Raw genomic sequence first — 11359 nt, 5'->3', positions numbered from 1 at the left:
ATGTGTGTGTGCGCGCTGCCTTCAAGCGTGTCTGCCGGCCTGTGTGTGTGTGTGTGTGACGAAAAGCGCTCATTTTAGCTGTGCGTTCCTTTTCGTTTTTGTGCTTTTCAACGATTCTTTTTCGTTAACCTTTTTTTTGGTCTTTTTTCTTGTTCTTCCTTCTACGTGTTTTCAAATCCCTCGTCCCCGCAAGCACACACACACACACGGATGCACAGAAAAAAGGAAGAAAACACACACGCACATGCGCATGTGTTCCTTCCAAGGCGTTGAACGATCGCTCGCGCGCACATCTTCGCGCACCCATATCTATATATATATATATATATATCCCTCTTTTACCTCAATCTTTCTATGTCAGTTCATCTCTGGATTTGGTCGAGGAGTCGTGTCCACGGGGGTGTAAACGCGCTCTGTGGGAATACGGAGTCAGGGGCGCATGCACACACACAACGTATCAGGGGGAGGGGGAGAGGCATGTCATGCGCAGTGGCTGATGTGATCAGCATCGCCAAAGGCCTGCATCTCCTTCCCCGTTCCTTGTGTGTTTGTGTGTGTGTCGCATGCTGGCGGAAGTGAGTCAGCGCCTGGAAAACAACCCAAAAACGAGGTCAGCGGGTCAAAAAAAAAAAGATGAGGGATGGACAGGAGAGAACGGAGGGTGTGAGATCGCTGCCACGACCACTGTTGTTTTGTTGCTCTCGTTCACTCTCGCGCTCCGTAGATCAGCCGCCCGCTCCTCTCTCCTCTCTATAGTTGTTGGTGTTATGGCTACTTTGAGGGGTTATCAACCGTTGATTCTCTTCTTGTTTTTTTTATGTTTTCGCTTTATTTTGGTTGTCTTCTGTTTCCCCCTTCTTTTTTACTGATGTTTTGGTTTTACCTTACGAAGCCGCCCTCCCCTTCGCTGCCTCTTCCCATGCTAAACATGTCTTCGTCGCGCAAGACAAACGCTCATACAAAACCGGTGAGAGCTTCGTGTGGAGAGCACACAGAGAGAAGGGGGGACGCTTGAAGCGGCACACATGAGCAGGCGGTGCGCGCCTGTGTGCACCGTCTGTATCTGCATCATATGCATTGGCAGCAGTGGGGGAGGTGTCCGACGAGAAGGAAGAGGCGGATAGCAGGTATGACGAAAAACGGGAACTTTGTCGGTCTCTGTGTTGCTCTCTCCTCTCCTCTGACATCTCCCCACCCCACCCCACTTCATCTCACTCTCCCTCCCGCCGCCCTTTTTCGTTTACCCCCTCCTCATGCACGGCTTGAAAAAATATATATATATATATAATAAAAGGGAGGTGGAGAGGCGGGTGGCGGATGGGGAAAGCGGAACGGAGCTCATCTTTAGCGCAGCAGCAAGAAAGTAAGCAAGTGAAGATGCAGCAAAGTTCCTAAACTGCCGATAGCTGCCGCTCCTTTCTGTCTTGCATTTTGTTCGTCGTGGTTGGTGCTTGCCTTATTTTTATTTCACTCTCGGTGAGATCAATCTTTACACTCCAAGTAGCATGCGCTTCTCACACAGAGAAACGAAGACAAAGAAGCTCGCACGCAGGAATGCACACATATATACGTGTTAAACACGCACGGCTCCGAGTATCCCTCCCCCCCCTTTCACTATTCGGCCTCAGCAAGCGGAAAAAAAAAATAACAGAAACAAATATAAGAGGCAAGCAAGTCGTGGGGATGAAAGTCAAGAACTGGAGATAAAAGAGAAAGCAGAAACGAGGAACCCTACCCCCATCTCCGCTAGAGAAGTGCCGCGAGGACGTCAGAGAAGCAGACGTGTGATGCTCTAGTGTACACCCCCTGTACCGACATTCGCGGTGGGGAGAGTGTCTGTTCAGGCGGTAACGATGGAAGAGAGAGACGGCCCGTAGCGGGAACATAAATGCACAAGGCGAACGGCATAGAAGCAAAAAAAAAGGTGGCGGGTTAGGGGGCATGAGCCCATATTACAGAAACTTCGAAACGGTCCTTTTTTGAGAGGGGGTGTTCCTCTGATTTTGCCGTGCTCCTCTTTTCTTCGACTGTTTGTGTGTTTGTGGCCCTCTTGCAAAGCTGTCCTTGTTGCTGTTTGGTAATAGTATCGTGTCGTCTGCTGGATGTATACCCGCTTGCCTTCGTCTCTCTATCTTCAGCTTTTCTTCAGCACACACTCGCAGTGGCAGGGAGCATCTTCTCGTCGCCTCCTATGCGTTTCCTTCTCGATGCCCACCACCACGACTGTAGACGACGCAAAACTCCGAAAGGCTCTTCATCTTTTTGTTCACCGTTCTTCCATAGGCTTTTTGTTGCTATTATTGCTGTTGTCTGTTGCTGCTGGCTCTTGCGGCTGAAGATGTGTCGGCGAATGTGCAACTATTTGCGTCTTTGGGTTGTTACTTTTTTCGCTCTTGCATCTGTACAGCATCGGTGCACCCTATTGGTATGCTTTACCCCCTCCTTTCTTCCTCGCTCTCCCTCGCTACCTGCACTGACTCTCTCGACGACTCTTACTCATGCAGCTGCAGAAGAAATATTCTCCATTTTTTCTGTTTCGATCCCCCTTCCCCCTTTGCTGTGGGCAGCAGCGCATAGAAGCAGGAAGGGTAGTAGGGGAGGAAGGGAGGTTGAGGAGGTGGCGCGAAAAGGAACACACACACAGAGACGCTCGCTTTTTATGAATCCGTATTCGCATGCGCGCGCGTACCTGATTTAGGCTCCACTGGGGCCTTCTCTTTTCCCCCTCTCTTGTTTCTCTTTTTCATGTTGCTGCTTTTGAGTAACTGTCAAGCATTGATCGATGAAGGCACTTTTTCTACCCTCACAATGTGAGCGAATCGGTGCGAGCCTCAGCCTCCGACCAAGCCTCGACTTTTCCCCTGCGTCCTCGCCGACGTCGTTCACCCCCCCCCTTCGAGCACTTCCGGATCCACCCACGCACTTGCTATGAGCGTGCGTCGGTGTGTTAAGTGTCTATGAAAGTGCGATTCTCTTCTTTGTTTTCGCTTGTTTGCGCCTCTTGACGACGATAGCCTCTCTCTTCGTTAAAAGGTTAAAGGGAAGCAGCAGAAGAGAGGTAAGATGAGGAGGAGTGGAGCCTGTTTCGTGAACTCGTGTCTTGTCCTAGGCGGGGATCTCTCGCGTCTGGGCAAGCGCAGATCTCCCCACGCACACACACACACATGCGCGCACCCCCCCCCTCTTCCCTTCCCCCCCCCCCTCTCTAAAGTTTTCCATTCATACTCTTTTGTTTTCCTCCTTCCTCTCTTGCGTCGTTCTCTGGCCCAGTGTTTCGCTCCTCCTCTTTCTTGGCGCTTTTTCTTTTTTTGTAGGGGGTATGTGTTTGCCCGCCTGGCTGTCTGCCTGTCTCGCTCTCGCTTTCGCCCACCCTCTCTGTATATATGTTTTTTTTTTTTCATTACCGATAGTTGTTCGTTGATGGGGGATGCGTAGGTCTAACCACCACCCGACGGAACTAACGGAATAATAATAATAAAAACGGACATGTTTGTCTTTTGGGGAGTGCACAGAGCATGATGCGACGAACCGGCAGCAATGATGATGTAAAGCGTAGCGGAGAACGTGGGGAAGGGGGGCAGGGGATGCAACTGCCTTCAGCCCCCCTCTCCACCACGTCCTCTCTTTCGTGATGTCGTCGTCGGAAACGCACGCGCACGCGAGTGCCTCAGGTGGCCAACGCAGCGAGCACGCGTCTGCAAAGCTTATGCATTTTCGCTGCGCGTGTGTGTAAGCACACGAAATGGCGTATATGCGTCTAGTCGTTGCCGGTCTTGACATGCGCCAAGCCAAGCCAAAAGTGGACCAAGATGTCTGAGAAAAATCAAGACAGCAAATGCTTCCCTCAGCAAATCTTCGTCTGCCCTTATGTTGAAGTCAGGTTTGATGGCCACCGCTCCACTGCGGAATGCGGTCAGTACGATTGTGCGGGTGTGCGTGCGTGACGGATCTGAGAGAAGCACCACGACAGCTGAGCATTGTCGAGTACCCCTCATCGAGTCTCCTCGGTCCCCACTCGCGTCTACCTTTCACTCAATGCCCCAAGCGCCCACAACCTTTTCCCTCTCTCGTTTGTCTGGTGGTGGCTCGGATATCTGCGGTGCACCATCGTTTCTACACATGCACACGCACACACACACATATACATACCGCACTGCGCTGTCGCGGTAACGCCCTCTTTTCCTTTACCTTGTGTTAGCCCGGGTACGCGCCGCGTCGACAAGCAAGTCGGTTGATACGCACGGCCCCCGTGTAGAGTACGGCGTGCCGCTGGGCCCCGCTGCGGCGGCGGCTGCAATGAACACTGAGTAGCATGCGCGGCCCGTACCCATTGGATGAGTGCGCAGGAATGGAGCAGCCAACAACAACAACGGCAGCCTCCACAGCTGCTCTAAGGCGGCAATAATGATTTGAGATCGAACGTGCAGTTTTGCTTTTCGGTGCTCCACGTGAGTAGTTTGTCGGTCTCTCGCTTCAGCGACTTCTCCGCCCTGATGGCATGGGGGGAACGCCTCCCAGCGCGTGGTACGCGTCAGAGTCCAGCAACCCCACTCTCCGCGGGGAAGCCAAGCAGCCCCCTCCCCTTCCCTCTCTCCCTCCCTATCCCCTGCCAAATGCTGAGCCGCGTCTGGTGGTGACAGGGTCAGGTTGTGGATGGCGTTGCATCGGTGCGACCCAAGCGTATCGCAGCTGGCCCCTCGCTGCCCACTGGTGCGGGTAACCTGTGCGCCACCCCGAGGGGGATGCACCACGTGGCGACTGCCATGGTGGGAGCGGCGGTGAGGCGGCCTGCGGGGCGGGTGATTTGGTGGAGTTGGAGGCGGGGGAGGGGGGGCTCTGCTCAGGTGGCCGGCTCGGCGCAGTTGCTGCAACGCGTGTGTGCCCACGGCTGCCTCGCACCACGCGATGGGGGCCCGGCCCCGGGACCGGGTAGCGTGGTGTCGGGATCGCGCGAGAACGAAAACGTGGGGGGGCGCGTTTTCCCGGCGCGTCCCCGCCGCGGGCAGGGCCCCCCGCGCCAGCCCCCCCCTAAAGGGGCCGTGGGAGGGCGCCCCCTTGGGAACCGGCGAGGCCCACGAGGGACCCCCACCAGCCTCGGCCCTTGCGGAACGAGCGGAAGGGGAAGCTGGCGACCAGCCGAGGCGAACCAACGAGGCGAAGGAAAAGTTGCGGAGAGGCGCGCAGGAGCCCACCACCTGGAGGGGGCGGGGGGTGGCAAAACCGGCGCCGGCAAGCATGGCGGGCGGCGATGGAAAGACAGGCACGGCGGAGCGCCGCGCGCCCCCAGTGGGCTTGTGCTTGTTCTTCGAAAAGCAGTGCAGGCGCCCTCGCGCTTTCGATTTCAGTAACTCGAGAAAGAAAACAGAGGCTTACCGCGATAGGAACAGCCTTCTTGCGGTCGCTGTGTGCATGCGTGGTGGGCAGGTTGGTGTGTCGAGGAAACGTGCTCGCACACCTGTTCCGACGCGCAGAGGCTGGAAGACGCGTTAGGAGAGGAAAAAGGACAGATACTGTCGTCGTATGAGCGAGTAACTCCCCCGACTGAATGCGCGCATGCATCACCAAAGTTATTCAACATATGTTTTGGGCACCGCGTTGTCTCAGTGCTTTTTGCGTTACTCCTTTTTACTCGAGAATGAACACAGCCAGAGACACAGACATGATGCACCTCACGTTTCCGTCGCACACGTGCCGCCCCATCGTCCTCACTTCGTGAGGGGAGCCGAAGAAAAGTCGGAAGAACACACATACATGGCGAGCAGCGCAAGAGGAGCACACCCAATATAAAGATGAAAACAGAGAAAACAAAACAGCAGTCGAACGACGAGGGAGAGAAGGTGTGTGTGTGGGGGGGGGAGGGGAGGGGAATCGAGGGGATCAAAAAAGAACAAGTCGAAAGGCGTTGAGATGGCCGAGTGCCACAAATACACATACAGATCGGCGATGGGGATAGAGAGGCTGAAATAAAGGGAGGAAGAACCGTTGCACTCTAACTTCTCTTCCACACGCGAGGGGGTCAGAAAAAGAGGGCCACGGAAGATGCGTGCTCACTGGTGGGGCCGCAAGTGGAAAAGACAAGCAAGCATGGAGCGCAGGCACACACATCAATAGAAAGGAGGTAGGTATGGTGGAAACAAGTAGCACCCTTAACTCTGTACGTGGGTGCTCTCTCATATAAGCTGCTTGTCTCGCATCCATTGTTTCAGCGCCACGTACTCCTGCAAGCGGCAGTTGCCGTAGTAGATGTAGTCGAGCCCGCTACTCCCTTTGGCGAAGAGGTCATCGTTAGCGTTGTTGGTGCAAACGTCAGGATTGGCGCACATCACCAAGGACCACAGCGACCAGCTCAGGTGCGAGCACATAGTGCCAATAAACACCTCCGTGAGCTCGTCACGGGTGATCGGGGTAGCGGCGTCACGAGCGGTGCCGGCGGGTGCCGCGGCCGCGAAGTACGCCTGAAGCCCTTTCAAGCAGATATGCCCGAGATGCATCTCCGACGGCGCCGGCGCTGGCGGTGCCTCGCCGCCGTGTCGCTGGCGATGCTGTTCGTTCTTCTGCCATGTGGTGTAAATGAGCTCCTGGCAACGCGGGTACGTCATTGGGTGTCCCTTCCACTGCTCCCTGTACTCCTCCGGGGGAAAAGTGTAGTGGTACTTGATGAAGCCAGGCTCACCCTCGGCGGTGCCGCGGGTGTAGTCGTAGTCGAGCTCGCAGATCGTGTTGCCAAGATCGAAGCAGCGGTAGTTCACGTCCGTGTATTCGAAGTCAATGAAGATGATGCCCTTCATGTCCACGAGGTTTCGGTGATGGCCCTTCTTGGACAGGAACTTGCGACTGAAGGCCGTGGACTGGTCAGAGGTCACCGGCATCACCTCGTCCTCTTCATCCTCGTCGTTGGCAACCTGCCGGCGCATCTCCTTTGGCACCTTGCGCCACGCCAGGAGGATGTTGCCCGGGTTCAAGTCGTTGTGCGAGAAGACGAGTGGCACCGCTCGCTTCATGAGGAGCTCGCGCAGCAGCATCACCTCGGCACTAATGAAGGACATGAAGGAGGCGCGGTAGGACTCCAGAATGAGGTTGCTGGTGAGCCGCAGGAAGCGGAAGCATGTGCGCTCGAAGGAGGACGGGCACGCGTCTTCCATCAGCTTCTGGCTCGTGTTGTCAAGGTAGTAGTCGCTCTTTTTCGTCAGGACCACTTTCTTCAGGCGCTTCGATAAGACGTCGCAGTATTCTTCAGGGGTGGCGTATTCGCAGTGTGCGAGAGCCGGGTGCAGTAAGTGGCGGATCTTCTCGTTGTTGACATTCTGCGGGAGAAAGGAGGCGTACGGCAGGCTGTGCATCTTGTGTACCAGCAACCACACCTCCGCCAGCAGGGTCGGGCTGCGAAGCAGCATATCCGTCGAGCACGTCGCGACGCCTTCCATGAACTCCTCGACACGGCCCCACTTGAAGGAGTGCAGAACGGCCGGGCTCAGCCTCGCCCGGCTCATCTCGCGCATCGCCATCACGTCGCGGAATCGATCAATCGCCTCGCTGTCACCACTGCCATACACGCGCAGCAGCACCGTCTTTCCGGGGAAGTCGGGGTGTGCTAGGCGGTACACGTGGTTGCTGTTGCCGCCCGACAGCTTCTCGACGTCCAGCTCGCCCAAAAGCAGCTGCGAAGCCTCCTTCGGGTTTTCTGCCACGTTAAGGCTGAACGGACGCTCAGCAGTGGCGGCAAGCGTCATGGGGGTGCCTCGCACCGCGTAGAACGTCTGCGGGTCGAAGAGGTGCAGCAGCGGCATCCAGTCCCCGATATGTGACATGTTCTTCTCATGCTCCACGTTCACCTCCACCGACCTCTGGCGATGCTGCCGGGAACCTTCGATCCTTTGCACTGCCTTCTTGTGCAGCGAGTGACACAGCTTGTAAATCAAGTCGCGCGTCTCGGCGTCCTCCGTAACGCCGCCCAACTCCGACAAGTTGTCCGCCATGCTGTTGTACGTGGAGTGTGTGGTGGAGTCCCACGAGTCGTCGGACGCCAGCGACAGAGGGGTGCTCTGAGAGTTCTCGCTCTTGAGCGACTTGACGTACTCGTACAGAGCAGAGCGCGGCGGCTCGTGCCCCGCGCGCGTGATCAGGTCGCGCATGTTAACATTGCGGAACGCATTTTCGGAATTGTCCACACTCATCATTGCACCCTTTGTTTGCACGCGTGAGTGCCTAACACACGTTGGGTGCTGGGCGGCGAGGAGGGGGAGGGCCGAGAGTGGTAGCGACTGCAGGGTGACGCAGAGAAGGAGGCAATGAGACCACCGAGTGCGAAAACGAGGGGGTTGAAGATAATGCCCGAATTGAGTTCCCCGCGCTCGCACACACGCACAGAAACGGGTGGAGCAGATGGCAGTGCAGATCCTTCAGTGCTTTTCCTCCTGAGAAAGTAGAAAGAATTCAGAATCGAGAACAGAAGAAAAGACAGCTGCGATGTTGGGGAGTTGTGGGGTGCAGGTGGCCGTATTCCAGTGAACGAGCGAATGGATCGGCACTTGCAATGGTAAAAATGTGTGTGTGTGTGTGTGTGTGTGTGTGTGTGTATCACAAACGGTGCGGCAGTGTGCTTCTCGCTTTCTTTGAACTGTGCCGCAGGCGGTGGTCGGTTTAAAAAAGGCAGGGAGGGTACCAAAAAGGGCGGAGAAAACAACGAAAAGATGACGGCAGGGAAGTAAAGGAGACGAAGAAAAAGAGAAACTCAACAGCAGCTGATACAGTTCTGCTAAACACTTGTACAGCAGCGTCCGTGTGGGTGTCGGTGTCGGTGTATGCTTTCTTTCAGAACCGTGATCGACAGTGCACAGCAACTCCACCTGTTACGATGCGCTGCTACAGGTGGTGTTTCCTTGTTTATACTCCCCTTTTCTTCGCGATGATGGTGGATATGATGCAGTTTACGGCAGAACGGAATGATAGGCGTCGATTACGTATGCGAAAGAAAAAAAACACTAAGGAGAGTGGAAGCCATGAAAAGGAGAGCGGCTGGTATGTGCGGGGCGCAAGATGTGTGTTGTCAGTGCGCGAGCATGTTTGTGCGTAAAAAAATGCTCGGAAGGAGAGACAAGAAAGTGGAGGAGATGTATGTGTAGTCCCATAGCCTCTTTCGCTTCACCAGTATGGAAGCCAGATTAAGGGGAGAAACGGAATCGCCAGTGACAAAATGCGATGCGCAGGCGCGAGAGGACCGCACACCGTCCGCTCATCGCTTTTCCATTTCGCCCCGCCGCCACCTCCCCCATCTCACCGCATCCCCACACAGCAGAAAAAGGAGGCAATAACATTAACTTGCGAGGCACACAGCAAGGTTCTGCGCGTACGTGCTTGTGTTGTCAGATGGCTGGAAGAAGGAGGGGGAGGAGGGCCGGCTACATGCGATCACTGTATGGGCCGGACTGGTACATGTGGACTGCGTGTGAGTCGCAGCCTTCGACTCTTGTGTTCTTAAATGCTTTCAAGTGAGCCGTGCCTTGGTCGCGCTGCTGCGGGTTTCTGCGATACAAAAGAAAACGATAATTTAAAAAAAGGAGGAGCAATCCTGCTGCAGGTGTCGAGTGGGGGGTGGAGGGAGGGAGGGAGATGGAGAAAGCGGGCGAAAAGGCAATGATGCGTGGTGTGCAGGAGCGGATGTTTAGCCAAATAAAAATGATACTAATAAAGCAAGCAAACAAAAACGAGTACCCCCCCCTCCTCCTCCTCCTCCTCTCCTTCCTTCTCTTCTCCCCCCCCCCTTTCACCTCCTTTCTCTCTTTTTTCTTTCTGTTCTTGGCGTTTTCGTTTTTATTCAGTTTTCTTGTTTTGCTGTGCATGTATCCCGTGCGCCTTGATGCTCCTTTAATACTGCATGCTTCTTTATTGTGCTTCAACACCTGTGGCGCTGCTGCCGCCTCCCCCCACCACCTCCTGAAGAGGGCCTGAGTCCTGTAAGCAAAACTCATACGTTGCCGTTTTTCCTACCGTGTCCATGATACCGAGGCGAGTCCCCGTGATTTGGCACTTTCGCTCTTCAGCAACCTCAACGCCCTCTCTCCTAACCCGCCTGCTCCTACTTGAACCCTAAACACACTCATGACCCATCTTGCCTTCCCTCACCTGAGTGCACAGCCGCACCACGTCCATCCTCACTCATCGCACAGACACGCATATCCACACGAGGTGTAAGGGACAGATTCGTCCACGCTCAGCACTTATCCAAGAGAAAGAGAAAAAGGCGCGCATACACAGGGCATGCACGCACAGAAGAAAAAAAAGGAGAACGCCGCCTCGAGAAACGCCTACAACGCACACAAGGCACGCGCGCTCTTCGGAAAATTAATGTTTTGTTCAACGTCTTCGTGCCGTCATTCAACATAAGCCCGGCTCCACGCTGCCCGGTCCCGGCGCCGGGCCCCCATCGCGTGGTGCGAGGCAGCCGTGGGCACACACGCGTTGCAGCAACTGCGCCGAGCCGGCCACCTGAGCAGAGCCCCCCCCTCCCCCGCCTCCAACTCCACCAAATCACCCGCCCCGCAGGCCGCCTCACCGCCGCTCCCACCATGGCAGTCGCCACGTGGTGCATCCCCCTCGGGGTGGCGCACAGGTTACCCGCACCAGTGGGCAGCGAGGGGCCAGCTGCGATACGCTTGGGTCGCACCGATGCAACGCCATCCACAACCTGACCCTGTCACCACCAGACGCGGCTCAGCATTTGGCAGGGGATAGGGAGGGAGAGAGGGAAGGGGAGGGGGCTGCTTGGCTTCCCCGCGGAGAGTGGGGTTGCTGGACTCTGACGCGTACCACGCGCTGGGAGGCGTCCCCCCCCCATGCCATCAGGGGTCCACGTAAAGGGGAGTTGAAAGGGAAAGACACGGGAAAAAGGGGGTCGGTGGATGCGATGGCATGGCGAGACAAAGCGGGTGTGGCAAGACGAAGTGCAGACATGCAACGGGTGGAGAGGGAAGGTGGAAGACGGCACAAGACGCCGGGCGTTGTCGGGATGCGCGCGTCGAAGCACAGGAGACAAAGAGCAGGCGTGTATAGGTGTGTGTGTGTGTGTGTGGTTGTCTGTGACTCAACATGAACGTCTGTGCGCTTTTCAAGGGAAATGGCAGTGGGTAGATGCAGAGAAGGAAGAAAAACGGCGAAAAGGATGCGGAGAAATGGCAGACCGTTGAGAAGGGGATGGCACGAGGAGGACGGGGGGAGGCGTGTGGCTAGAAGGGGAAAAGGGAAAAGCGGATTCGGCAGAAGAAAAAGATGCGATCAAAGTAAACATCCACATCAGCGCGTTATCACCGTGCAGAAGTCACCTTCACCGTCGCCGCTGCCACCCCGCCCACTCTCCTTCCTT

At 55.8% G+C, this 11359-nt stretch overlaps 1 protein-coding gene across 1 annotated transcript; it reads right to left on the bottom strand.

The window, feature by feature from the left end:
- Positions 1–6170: 6170 nt before the first annotated feature.
- LINJ_35_1480 (putative choline/ethanolamine kinase) lies at positions 6171–8177 on the bottom strand (the record flags this gene model as incomplete). Its single annotated transcript, XM_001468932.1, has 1 exon — positions 6171–8177. One exon carries the CDS (start codon positions 8175–8177, stop codon positions 6171–6173), a length of 2007 nt encoding a protein of 668 aa, XP_001468969.1.
- Positions 8178–11359: the final 3182 nt, after the last annotated feature.

This window comes from Leishmania infantum, chromosome 35 (assembly GCF_000002875.2).
Source record: "Leishmania infantum JPCM5 genome chromosome 35".
In the NCBI taxonomy this organism is placed as follows: domain Eukaryota; phylum Euglenozoa; class Kinetoplastea; order Trypanosomatida; family Trypanosomatidae; genus Leishmania; species Leishmania infantum.
Note: the sequence above shows the minus strand (reverse complement) of the source record. Positions and strands in the feature narration are given on the sequence as shown.